This window comes from Cheilinus undulatus, linkage group 5 (assembly GCF_018320785.1).
Source record: "Cheilinus undulatus linkage group 5, ASM1832078v1, whole genome shotgun sequence".
Taxonomy (NCBI): domain Eukaryota; kingdom Metazoa; phylum Chordata; class Actinopteri; order Labriformes; family Labridae; genus Cheilinus; species Cheilinus undulatus.
The window spans coordinates 17,938,666-17,952,501 of NC_054869.1; the positions used below are offsets into that span (position 1 = coordinate 17,938,666).

General features: G+C 41.1%; 1 protein-coding gene across 1 annotated transcript in view; it reads left to right on the forward strand.

Moving 5' to 3' along the window:
• Positions 1–13,836, forward strand: part of adgrv1 (adhesion G protein-coupled receptor V1) — a 141,870-nt gene that overhangs the window by 13,316 nt on the left and 114,718 nt on the right. Inside the window, exons 11-23 of the mRNA XM_041787698.1 lie at positions 267–490; positions 1,553–1,679; positions 2,327–2,512; positions 2,635–2,815; positions 5,134–5,297; positions 5,383–5,506; positions 5,600–5,860; positions 6,903–7,029; positions 8,521–8,744; positions 8,992–9,726; positions 11,650–12,023; positions 12,651–12,830; positions 13,246–13,426. Of these exons, the coding sequence (XP_041643632.1) occupies positions 267–490; positions 1,553–1,679; positions 2,327–2,512; positions 2,635–2,815; positions 5,134–5,297; positions 5,383–5,506; positions 5,600–5,860; positions 6,903–7,029; positions 8,521–8,744; positions 8,992–9,726; positions 11,650–12,023; positions 12,651–12,830; positions 13,246–13,426 (3,088 nt within the window). The remainder of the gene's footprint in view (positions 1–266; positions 491–1,552; positions 1,680–2,326; positions 2,513–2,634; positions 2,816–5,133; positions 5,298–5,382; positions 5,507–5,599; positions 5,861–6,902; positions 7,030–8,520; positions 8,745–8,991; positions 9,727–11,649; positions 12,024–12,650; positions 12,831–13,245; positions 13,427–13,836) is intronic.

A 13,836-nucleotide genomic window follows, 5' to 3' on the forward strand; every position in this document is an offset into this window, starting at 1 on the left:
GGTAATTGACTCTCTACAGAGTTGGACTAACACTGCTGAAACAACACAATCAAATAACTCTAACTTTAAGGACCATTTAACTGAGAATGGAGTAAAAAACAACACTTTGAGAGTTAAAATCAACTCTAAAATGTTTAACACTGAGAATTTGACACTCCAGTTTTTGCTGTGTATCATTGCTTACTCATATTTGTTAAGGGAGTGAGTTTTTCTAACGTCCTCACAGTTTGAATAACAGGTTCATTGTAATGATGTTTCTGCCACAGGTCAGCGTCCCTCTTCGGCGTGATGGGACGGATGGTCAGGCAGAAGTATTTTGGAGTCTTCGGCCTATTGGAGCCAATCAGGAGGATATAACTGATAAAGACCTAGAGCCTCTCAGCGGCTCTGTGATTTTCCTCTCCGGGCAGAGTGATGTTTCTATCAACTTCACCATCATGGCTGATGATATCCCAGAAGTCAACGAGACCTTACTGCTCACTCTTGATAGGTATGGATACTAAACTAGACTAGTTCACTAACATAATAATTGCACATTCTGCTAATGATGATTGAGATATATAAGACTAAGACCATTTTTAAGGTTTTAATTGAGGCAGGCTGAGTAGGTACTTTTGCATCTGTTGTTTTTCTCAAGATGTGTGGAAGTGTGTGTTGCAGTGGTTTGGGGGTGGGTGCATCTGTTACTCTCTGTTCTGATGAATATGGCCGCTCTCTCCCTCCCACTCGTACCCCCTGCAGGGTGGAGACTGCACGCTTTATAGTGTACTTTGGGTAAGTGGAGAGTGGAATGAACCTGGGCCTTTTGTATGGTGTGAATCAGGACTTTGTTTTTCAGAGAAGGGCCTACTTCAGGGTTTCTCAGGTCTTTGGTTGACTCAGGGATAAGGGGGTTGGGTTGGGGGATTCTGTGATGGTGTGAAAGGGGTAAAATCCCAAAGGAGAGTGGTTGTTGGTAGTAAATAGAGAATCTTCTTTTTGTGTTTTGCTCTAATTTAACCAAGCCTAGTTGTGTTTCTTTTTAGAGATGTCAATGTTTGTATGCATGTAGGCTTGGCTGTGACTGCTTGTTTGGAGTGCTCCATTCTGTCATGGCTTTGCCTCTAATTTAGCCTTTTGTGTGATGCTTACTTGGCTCCAGTTTTCTCAGCATACACACACACAACGTTCACCCCTGCGGAGCAATAAAGATGCAGGCATGAGGCTGACTGACATTGTTATTAAAAGTGGCCTAAGCAGCAGGAACTCAGCATATAGAGTCCTTAATGAATTAACACCACACAATACAAGAATGCCTTACAAAGTTTGGATTGAAGTTGAGCTGTTTTCTCATCTGCCATCATTTGGGGTTTCAGAAGCTAAACAACACACAATTAGATAAACTTTTAGTCATCTTTTGTACAGGTTAGAAGATATATATCTGCCTTAGATTCTTAGAAGTTATTCCCACAATTGAGGGAAGGGATTATGTCTTTGGTTAATTTCAGGAGTGGCTTTTTTCAACTTTAATCTAATCCAGCACTGTATCTGTGTTTTTACATGTGTGTCCCAGGAGTAATGTTGAAAATCAGATTCTGAAAGCTGGCTTCACTAGCCGAGAGGTTGTCATCATGGAGAATGATGACCCTGGAGGGGTGTTTGAGTTTTCCCAATACTCCAGAGGTCCGTGGGTCATTAATGTAAGTCTGGGAATTGCATCATAATGTTTCACTTTGATTGTATCTCATCTAGGGCTGTCAAGATTAATCACAATAATCGTGATTTATTAAGGTGCATGGTTGGTGCATAGTTGGTCCAAGTCGTGATTAAGCGCATCTTTTTAGTCCCTTTCTGTACACTTTGGTTAAGCCATTGCTATGTCTTCCTGCAGCCTCAGTGTAAATAAGTCCATCACTACTCCTTAATATCTCCTTTAACCTTGAAAACCTCACAGACAGCTCTGTGGACAGGTCAAAAGTCATCCGTACATTGTGTTCTGATTCATTTATTCTTTTTACTGGTCCCTTATTTCCTTTTCAATCCATGACAAGTTCCTTTTTTCATGGTTAAGTTCATGTCATAACCTTTAATTTACATATAAAAATAGGTCTGGTATCCAAACAGGGAGTCAATAACCCTTAGTTTAAGAAGAATCCAAAATACTAGAATTTTGAAATACAGTAAAAAGGATGCATTTAATCACTATTAATTACAGAAATTCCAAGATTAATCACAATTAAATACTTAAGTATTTTGACAGCACTTTATCTAACCAACTACTCATTATTTTTTCCCCTGTTGTTGTTGGTTCTGGTCACACAAACTTCATATATGTAAATGTATCTAGGAGGGTGAAGCTGTGGAGCTGCATGTGGTCAGAGCTCAGGGACAGCTGCTTAAACAGCTGGTACGATATGCTGTCATGCCTTCAGGCAACACTGAATTCTACGGCGCCACAGGCATCCTGGAGTTCAAACCAGGGGAGAGAGAGGTGGTGGTAGCGCTTGTGGCAAGGCCCGATGGGGTACCTGAGGTAAGGTCATTATCAATTTACTGTTGATGTTTAATATTATCATTTCATTTACTTCTGCTACTTTGCAGTCTGATTTCTACATTTTAGGTAGTAACAAATATGTGTTTAATATCTTTGTGCAGCTGGATGAAACTTTTTCAGTGGTACTGAGCAGCCACAGCACTCCACCCAGTCGCCTAGGCAGCCACAGAGAGGTCAACATCACAGTGCGAAAGAACGACGACCCCTTTGGTGTCATTGAGTTCATCCAGCCAGGACTGACAGTGGCCATCAATGAGAGCAAAGGGGACAAGATGCACCAGGGTACTTTGAAGTTTTTCAGATAATAGACACTTCTCAATGTCAAGTTGTATCTGGTTAACACTTGCAATGAACCTGATTTGAATTAATTACAGCACATTTTTTACATGTAGGATGAGCATGATCGAGATGAAGTTTGTGTTTAAGACTTCTTTTATCTGCTAACTCTTTAAAAAATAAACATGTCTGTGTCATGTTCATGTAATGGATTGAAATGTATTAACACCGATAAAGTTTAGTCAAGCTGTTCATGAGTTTGTCAGAGCATTGGTTCCCAACTTGGGGTCCTGGAGACCCTTGGGGAGCACCGAGATTTAGGGGGGCACATGGTCTGTCTTCTCTGAGGTTTTTAAATTAGGTCCGCTCATATTATCGACAATCATGATAAAACCTTTTTGGATAGTTCATACAAAGGTCTTTTGGCAAGAACACTTGTGTTTTTGGTTGAATTGTTCTGCTTTAGAGGAGAGAAAAATTAACTAAAATTGATATGTACACCGCGTTCCACATTATTATGCAAATGACGTTTTTCTCTGATTTTCTAAATATCAATGCAAATGACAGTCACAATATTTTTCAAGTCATCAACAGTTAGAGTATAATTCAGATGTTTTTGAACAAACTTCATAATGATAGCTATAATTTTTTTTAAAATAAAAACTTCAAAATGCACTTTTCCACATGTTCCACATTATTAAGCAGGCCACAGGTTTCAGCAATATGGGAAAGAAAAGGGATCTCGCTGCTGCTGAAAAGTGTCAAATAGTGTAATGCCTTGGACAAGGAATGAAAACATTTGATATTTCAGGAAAAATTAAGCATGATCATTGTACTTTGAAGAAATTTGTGGCTGACTCAGAGCACAAACGGGTTTGTGCAGATAAAGACATAATGAGGAAGGTTTCTGACGGACAAATACATCAGATTAAGAGAGCAGCTACTAAAATGCCATTACAAAGCAGCAAACAAGTATTTGAAGCTGCTGGTGCCTCTGGAGTCCCACCAACCTCAAGGTGTAGGATCCTCCAGAGGCTTGCAGTCATGTATAAACCTACTATTCAGCCACCCCTAACCAGTGCTCACAAGCAGAAATGGTTGAAGTGGGCCCAGAAATACATGAAGACTCATTTTCAAACAGTCTTGTTGACTGATGAGTGCTGTGCAACCCTGGATGGTCCAGATGGAGGAGTAGTGGATGGTTGGTGGATGGCCACCATGTCCCAATGAGGCCAGGACGTCAACAAGGAGGGGGCGGAGTCATGTTTGGGCCGGAATCATGAGGAGAGAGCTGATATGTCCCTTTAGGGTCCCTGAAGGTGTGAAAATGACCTTGGCAAAGTATATAGATTTTCTGACTGACCACTTTCTTCCATGGTACAAAAAGAGAATCGTGCCTTCTGTAGCAAAATTTTCTTCAAGCATGACAATGCTCCATCTCATGCTGCAAAGAATAGTTCTGTGTCATTGGCTGCTATGGGCATAAAAGGAGAGAAACTCATGGTGTGGCCCCCATCCTCCCCTGACCTCAACCCTACTGAGAACCTTTGGAACATCCTCAAGATAAAGATCTATGAGGGTGGGGGGCAGTTCACATCAAAACTTGAAAAATTCAAGCAGAAACTCTCCAAAAACTCACAAGTTCAATGGATGCAAGAATAGTGAGGGTGATATCAAAGAAGGGCTCCTTTGTTAACATGGAACTTGTCCTGATAAGATGTTTTTGATTGAAATAGCTTTGATTTCAGTAAATATGACCCCCTGATGTTGCAATTTCTACAAATGACCATTTTCAGTTCTTTACAACCTATACATTGTTTTAAAAAGCTGTTGTGCTTAATAACGTGGAACAGTGCAAGGTATGCAAGTTTTATTTTTTTTGAAATAATTTTTGTCACTATGAAGTTTGTTCAAAAACATTTGAATTATGCTCTAAAGGCTGATGACTTGAAAAATATTCTGACTGTCATTTGCATTAATATTTAGGAAAATTAGAGAAAAATAGCATTTGCATAATAATGTGGAACACGGTGTATTTTTTAAAGCAATGTATCCCTCTTGGGGACCTCAGCTCTCCTTTGATACACGTAGGGGGGGCTTAGTGGAAAAAAGGTTGGGAACTATGTGTGATAGAGCACAAAACTGTTGATGCAATTGGGTCCCAAGATCAGAAAGAAATACACAAAAAAACACTTCTCTCAGTTAAACAAATAATGAAATATCACAATTTTTCATTTCATGCCCACATGCATAGTCGCAAATTATTTTATTACTGTATAACCTTTCTGGATTAATCATACAAATATACTGGTTTTTTCTTTCAGCCGTGTATCCTGTCATTAGGAACAGAGGCCACTTCAGAGAAGTGTCTGTTTCATGGGTCTTGGAGCCAACACTGTCTGGAGATGTGAATCCCGTCCAGGGAAATATAACCTTCATGGAGGGAGAGTACTCAAAAAACCTCACTCTCTTCTCTGTTCCTGATGAGGTACAATGACAAACTAAGTTTAAAAATTACTTGCAATCTAGACTGAAGTTCAGTCTTTGTTTAATTTCTCATCTTTTTGTTGTAGATCCCAGAGGACATGGAGAATTTCACCATCACGTTGCTGAATGCAACAGGAGGGGCAAGACTTGGAAACAAACTTGATGCCTATTTACACATTAACAAGAATGATGACCCGATTTTCTTTTCTGGTAAGGATGCTGTTCTGAATTGTGAAGATGCAATTAAAACCATAATAATAAGGCTAAAGCCTTTAATTCCTCTCTTCTCTCTCACTTCCTCAGAACCTGTGGTTGTACGACTTCAGGAAGGTGGCACAGCCAGCTTCACTGTTCTGAGAGCAGGGAGGGTAGACTTCACTGCCACAGTGATGTACCGTGTGGAGTATGGCGATGCATCTCCAGGTGACCTCACCTTGCTGAGTAACGACACGTTGCTGGTGTTTGACGTGGGTGAATGGATGAAGAATATCTCTGTGGCTGTAGAAGATGATAACATACCGGAGACTGATGAGCCCTTTTACATTGTCCTCTATAATGCTACTGGTGAGTTTGGTCCTCTGTTACACAACTGGATGGCAGTTTTGTTATTACATTTTTTTTGTGAATCTACTTTGGCCATGTAATATATCAGAAAAGACATTTTCATATATGTTGGTCCCTGAGAGAATGAAAATAATATCTGCATTCCCTCTTGGCTTCAGAGTGTTGTTTTATATGTGCTTTCAGAGCAAGGCAAACAAACCTCGTCTCAAAATAACATCACCTCTCTTTCTCCTGTCGTCTCGATGCCATCAGTAATCATAGAGAGGAGTAGCCAGGTTATTAAGCATTGTCTGTGGTGACACTGAAAGCTCTTTTAATCCAAGTATTGTGTGTCAGGGATGGGAATGAAAGACCAGTGGGCCCCACCAGGACCTTAATTACCCTGCTCCAGACTTTCTAAGACACAAAGACAGGCCACTCCACTGGCCTCTCTCTGTTTACTGAGTGACACAGAGGAGAGTCAAGTAAGAGTTAGCCTCTGGTTCAAGCCAAGGAATTGCCCTTTATAGTAGCTGTGTTAAAAGTTAATAACCCTCATGTTAGAAGTCAGTCAAACTCACGCTGGGACTTTTACTATCTTTATGTCTCCTTTTTAATTATGAGCAAATTTGCATGCATATTGCAATGATTCATCAGACAGAATTAAAGTATGTCCTTGTGAGTGGTTGTTGGAATATTATTTCATTAAAATATCATTTAGTAGCTTTTATTCCATTCTTATTTAAAAAAAAAAACATAAAAATATAAAGGTATCCTCGTCCTTGGCTGTTTGTCCCTTTTAATTCACAGTGAGATGCCTTTATCTTCCAGTGTTATTTATCATGAATAAGACGCTCCCTCCTCATGGGCCTGGTTGCCATAGTTATTTTTTGCAATGTTAATAAAGCCGCCTCCTCCAGTTGTGTGAAATTGAGCATGATAACAATAATATGGCCTTTGCAGTACTTGTGATCATCTCTTGCCTTTCTCTCTGTGTATTTTTATATGTCTATAATTGTATTTATCTATGTATCTTAATTTGACATCATGCATGTTCACACAGGTGACGCAGTTGTCTATGGAGCAGACACAGCTACTGTGGTAGTTGAGGCAAATGATGATGCCAATGGGATTTTCTCCCTGGAAGCCACAGAAAAACCTGTCAAAGAAGGCAATACCAATAACTTTTAGTAAGTGATATTCATGAAAAGTTTAATACAGGCTCAGTTGGGCTTTTCACACTTAATAGAATTTAATTAAAGAGTTATTTCATATTTAAGTCTTTTTAAACATCTCTCCATCGAAACTTAGCAAAAAAAGGAAATTTGTGTTTGATAGCTAATTTCTTTGTTGTAACATGGCTTCTTGGAAATAAATCTTATACCATTGAAAAGCTTGTTTATTTCCCTTTTAAATGGTTTGTAAGGAACATGCATTTGTGGGATGAACAGCAGAGCTGAGTATGTGGGTTGCGCCCATGAAAGATTTGTAAAATCCTCTCTGCCAAACAGTTTATTTTGCTGCTGCTATTGCCTCTTGGTTTGAGCTTCTAGTACCCTCAGGTGTTGGTAACACCTCAGGTGTAGGTGTTGGTGCCTCATTGGCAGAGACAGGCTGTAAAGTGGGCTTCTAAAGAAGACAACATCACAACAAGACAGTTTCCTTATCCTCTCAGCAGTTAGGCTGTCATCTACAGCTTTGCAGAGAAGGTTTGCAGGAGGATACGAGGAATGTTATGTTCAACGATGACTCCAGATTCTGCCTACGGCAGTTGGCTCATAGGCTCAAAGTGTGGAGATAACGCATAAGACACTGTAATGATCGCTGCACCAATAGAGTAGAATCATTTGGTGTAGGCGGTATGATGGTGTGGGGCGGCATCTCCCTCACTGGAAAACCTAGGTCTGGCATCATCTAAGGCAATCCCAGTGCAGAGAGATATCAAGATGAAATTCTGCAACCAGTGGCAATCCCATATCTCCTCGGTCTGGGACCAAACTCTACCCTCCAAGACGACAACGCTTGCCCCCACAGAGCAGGGTTTATCAGAGACTACCTCCAGAATTTGGGAGTGGAGAGGATGAAATAGCCTGCCAGCAATCCTGACCTCAACCCCACTGAACACTTGAGGGATCAGCTTTGGCGCACTGTTTGTGCCAGAGTGACCAACACAACCATGTTGGCTGACTTGCAACAAATGCTGATTGAAGAATGGGATGCCATCCCACAGCAGTGTGTGACCAGGCTGGTGACCAGCATGAGGAGGAGGTGCCAGGCTGTTGCGGCTGTGTCTGGTTTTTCCGCACACTATTGAGGCTCCTGTTTGTTAAATGAATAAATTGTTAAATTGCCAATATGGCATAAATTCAACCATCCAATCTTCCAAACAAGAGTCAATGGTAGAATAACTTGTTTTGCATTGGCAGAGAAGATTTAGCAAATTTTTCATTGGCGCAACCTTCATGCTCAGCTCTGCTGCTCATCCCACAAATGTATGTTTCTTACAAATGTTGCACCATTTAAAAGGGAAACAAATACATGCTTTCTAACAGTCTAAGATTTATTGCCAAGAAGCATTGTTACAACAACAAAATAATCTACCAAACACAATTTTCCTTACTTTTTTGTGCTAGGTTTTTGTGCTGTGTCTGGAATGATGTTTCTTTTCTCATATCTTCCAGTGTCCTGCGTGCCAGAGGACATTTTGGTGATGTTACAGTCTTCTGGCAGCTTTTCTCTAATGACTCAGAGATTCCTCTGAAGGAAAACCAGGAGTTTACCAATACATCTGGATTCATCACCTTCACTACAGGGGAAGAAACGAAACCTATTGTCCTGGAAGCCATCTCAGATAAGCTACCAGAGTTCAATGAGTACTTTGTCCTCAGGCTGGTTAATGTCACAGGTCAGTTAAAGATAAAAGTGGCATGTTTCTGAGAATTAAGAGGTCCTGTTATTTATTCTCAGAGAAAAGTAGCTTTAACTAACTGTTATGTAATCACTGCTGTCATAGAGATCAAATGTGCTGTGAGATTTTTTGAGTCATCAACCTCAATGTGATCCTCAATGCAGCCTTTCCAGAAATTAAATGGATGATTTAATTTAAATTTCTTTCTGGACATTCCTCAGCTCTTTTACGTTATTTCTTTCAGGTGGTTACCCAGGTGAGGGTGGACAACTAGCAGAAACTTCCCTGAATGCCTCGGTCCTTATCCCTTTCAACGATGACCCTTTTGGTGTCTTCGCCATCACTGACAGCAACCTGGACCAAGAGGTAGCTGAGGATGTACTCTCAGAGGATGATATGGCTGATGTCACTTCGTTCACCATCCTCCGCCAGCAGGGTACTTTTGGTGATGTGAGGGTTGCCTGGGAGATTGTTTCTGGCCACTTCCCAGACGGCCTTCCTCTGATGGATGACCTACTCCTTCTAGCCTCCTTCCCAGATGAGGTTGAGCTCAGGCCGCATGCCAGGCGGCACCACTCAGCCACAGACACATGGTTTTTCTCTGGACTAACAGAGGCTTATGGAACTATCTCCCCTGAAGATGGGCCGGCTGCTGTTCCAAACTTCACTTTCTCTGCTTGGCTTGTGCCCAGCCTGAACACTGACGGCTTCATATTTAGCAAAGGAACAATGAATGGGACACTGTATTATGGAGTAAAGGTCCACACCAATGAATCCCATGTCACACTGATGCTGTACTATACAGCAGTAGGAACAAACAATACACAGGTGGCTAAAGCCACTTCTGGGAAGATTTTAGAGAATAATGTCTGGTTACACATTATCATTACCGTGGATGATGGGATTATTGAGTTTTTCCTGGATGGGAGCCCGATTTCTGGTGGACTAAGGAGCGTCAAAGGAGAGGGCATTGCTGACGGTAAGCAATTTTATAGATATTTATTTAATCTAGCAAAGTCAAAGATCATGTTGTTGGGGGGTAAAGCATCCTTTAAGTATTTATTGACATCCTCATCCCCACACATTTAGTTGTACATATACTGTACAGTCATGTGTATAAGTGTTAGGCATATAGAGCGCTTAGAAGTAATCTCAGGGCCCAATCTGCCATAGCCCTGGCTAGAGGACAGCCAAGGTCAAGCTCGACAGCATCACTTTTCGTGCTAGACTTTTCACCCTTGTGATCTGCCCAGACCACTGGCGGTTTTTGGGCTCTCCACAGCACAACTAGGGGCTTGTGTAAACCTTACTACCTGCCAAACGGTACCCTAGACGGTGCTTACATACCATGTCCACTCTTTACTCTGAGGTAAAGGTGTAGCCTGTGTTATTTTTTAATAACTTATTTCCTCATGCCCCTGGTAATATGCAAGGACATCCAGAGCATGACTGGGGTTGTGTCAATCCTCCTTCCCGTCCTGTGGTGCCCTCAGGCGGACTTACTCGCCATTACATGCCTTATTTTCAGCTTCAATTTTTGGCCCAAACATGCCCACAAGTTCTGCACAGTACTGTATGTCATTTGTTGTCATTTATGTATATATGTGAAAAATGTCCTGTCTGTTTTATTTAGAAATCATTTTACATTACCAGTTTGTCAGAAAAACCAAAATCATCCACAGCCCAAGTTATGACATAGGAGTCTCTTGTCTTGTTCTGTATGTTGTTTCCTACTTTCTCTCAGCACCATGGTCAGAGTCATAGAGCAAAAATACCAAGCTCATATCCTTGCAGTGTTGATCTCACTGAGAGTCTAGGTGTGGGTCTCTTTGTGTGAATATGTGTATGACCGTCTTCCCAGGATGTTGTGCTTGCTCCTATTTTAAGATATTGTATGACACTAGATCTTAACATTCATATACACAATACAGAGGCACAATCACCCACACACATGCACCCACCTCTCAATCACGTCCTCATTGTTCAGGACTACTGAGACTCCATAATGCTTGAGTGACCACTTAGCCTTGGCACTGTGGGATATTGTTGCTGCTAAAGGGAATCAGTCGGCATTTTCCTTTCTTTCTTTTCTGCCTAATTAACAGAGACAATAGTTGCAGCCTGTATTAGACCAATCCCCCTAGAGGGAAATATTCTGATGGCTCCATGACTAACTTCAGTCATCATAGCTGTATACATAATCATCAGTCATGTCATGTGTTATTGTCTGCTACCAGTAACTCAAACCCTCCAAGGAACTGCTTTGTGTCAGGGTTTTGTACTTGTTCACTGTGGCAGATATCCTGTGTTTGCCCCATTTTGTACAAGTGGAGGAAACAGTAGGCATTACAGCATTAAGTACAAGCATATGAATAAATAATGAGCGAGGCAAGGATGTTGGCATTTGGTGACGTTAATCAAGATTCTGTTTGTGGTCTCAACAGACTCCAGCAAACCAAGTAGGTTACAGAATCTTTAGTGTAAATGAGATCTAATCAAATAAAAACTGTATGGGCTTGTGTTATTCTGTTTAATCAGTTGTAATTCTGTGACAGAACAAGAATTTGAACTATGTAGTTGTGTAATCCCTGTATAGAATGTTGTAGAACAGAAGAATGTGCAGCTTTTCAAACAATTAGGGGAACAGAAAGTTTGAAACTTTTAGTTGAATTTTGTCTGCAAACAATGATCATGCAGGAACAAAATACAGCAAATATGATTTAGTTCCTCCCTTTTTCTGCCATCATGCCTTGCATATGTGCCTAGTTTATACATGTGCTTGAGGCAATGATAGTGAGCTGTCCAAATTAAGTACTCAGACATCTTAAACTCAGATTATTTTTCAAGATTTCCCTGTAAATCAAAAATACTTCACTGTTTGTCTCTGTGTGTTTTACTGCAGGACCTGCCTCAGTGTTTATTGGGTCAGATCCTGATGGCGAACAGCGATACACCGGCCTTCTCCAGGATGTTCGCTTGTACAGGACTAAACTGAACCGCAGCCACATCCACGAACTTCACATTCAGCCCGCTAAAACAGACCTGCGTAACATTGCAGGCTACCTGCGCTACAGGCAGGATGAGAGGCAGAAGTCATTTGTGGTCGAGGTCAGGGATGATAATGAGGAGGAAGGTGAAGAGGTGTTCTACCTACAGTTGGTTGCAGTCCGTGGTGGAGCACGCCTCCCACTCCCCAGACCCACTGCGATATTGCGGGTCATGAAGAGTGACAATGCCAACGGGCTTTTTGGCTTCACTGGCGCGTGCATACCTGATGTAAGTGCAGTGGCTTCCTTCAGACTGTTTTGGCATCTATATGCATCTTAAACACCACCATATTAGTAGTGAAAAATACCCAAATTCTCCTGAGTAACCTTTTATCTACATGCATTTATATAGTTGAACATGTAATGTAAATTGACTGGTTCATCAGTCTCTGTCCTCCTACATATTTTATCTGTCTTCATGCCTGGCTGCAGAGAGAGCATGCTCTCCGTTTTTAGTTTGATTAGATACGTAGGCTCACATGTTGGGCCCTCTCAGGTAGAGCGACAGCTGGTGAGGCTGCAGCACGTCTGCCTGTCAGGGCATTCCTCTAGAAGTGGAGCAGGAGTTCCAATACTGGAAATGGGAGATCTGGTTCCTGGTTTCCATCAGCACAACAGGTGGCAGGGCCAAGGATGACATTCCTTCAGAAATGGAGGATCTTCTTTATTTCCTTGATCCTTTGGGGATACTGTATGTAGACACAGAGGCATGTGGGCTATCAGGTGTTTTCTCTGTAAATCACATTAGTTCTGTGCTGGAATTAGAAAAACAAGCCCATTTAAACAAACTACAGAATGAGTTATCATTTCCTCCAATGGTTCAGTATGAATATGATTTCTTGTTTGGCTTTTTTAGACAACTGAGGAGGGCTCCACCATCTCTTGTGTAATTGAGCGCATGCGAGGATCCCTGGACCATGTTTATGTCAACTACAATGTCACACAGCTGGATACTTTAAACAGTGAGATGGCTGCCCATCAGGATTTTGTCAATGCTAGTGGAGCTGTTCTTTTTTTGCCTGGACAGCGCTCTGAGGTGTGTATACTGTGTATGTGAGAGTGACTCAACAGTTGGACCTGTATTAGCCTCAGAGGATATGGGGAAAAGTCCTGTGGGATAATCCTGGGTCACATAAAGTGCAGTCTCTTAAGGGGACAAAACAAATGTGATGTGTGTGTGTATGTGATGTGTTTTTTACCGTATCAGTATATGAATAAATACTGTATACAGTTAAAAGGTAGAGTTATACAGTTGCTGAGATACAATATTTAAGACAACCAGCTCCACCTAGTGGTTGGTCAGTCAATGAACTTGCTCTGAAGTCAACAGGTGTCTGTTGATAATTAAGGCTAAAATTGCAGCTTTTGGTACCTAATACAGACAATATAATCACATTTAAAAAATAAACAATGACTTATTAACTTCTATATGTATTATATTTTTCTATTAGGTGTTGAATCTCTTGGTTTTGGATGATAACCTCCCAGAACTGGCAGAGTCCTTCCAGATCTCTCTGGTGTCAGCTGAGTCTGGTGACGGGAAGCTGGGTTCCACCCCCACCAGCGGTGCAAGCATTGACCCAAATAACTCTATCAACACTGTGACTGTCACAGCAAGTGATCACCCCTATGGTATTTACTCACATGCCTTAAAATCAAAGTCAAAACCACTGCTTCTTCCAATGCTGCTAATATCAGCAATAACAAATCTGCTTTTATATGATTAATGTGTGACAAGTGTCTTTCTCAGGTCTGTATACTTCATAGGTGCAATATTAAGGGTGTCTGCAAGGTCTTAACAAGTATTTAAAGTTGGTAAATAAATAGGGAAAATTAGGGCTTTTAAAATGTATTTAATAGAAGACCATCAGGTCTTAACTGTTCCATTTTAAAGTTTTAGTAATGCAAAACTTGTCGATAGGTACTTATGGCTTTTGATATGACTTCTTTTAGGCTGCTGAAGTAGAAAATCTGACCTTTTATTGCCTGCTGCTTTATGGTGTTAAGCCAGCATCTTTTTCTCATAGTCTTATCTCAGAATG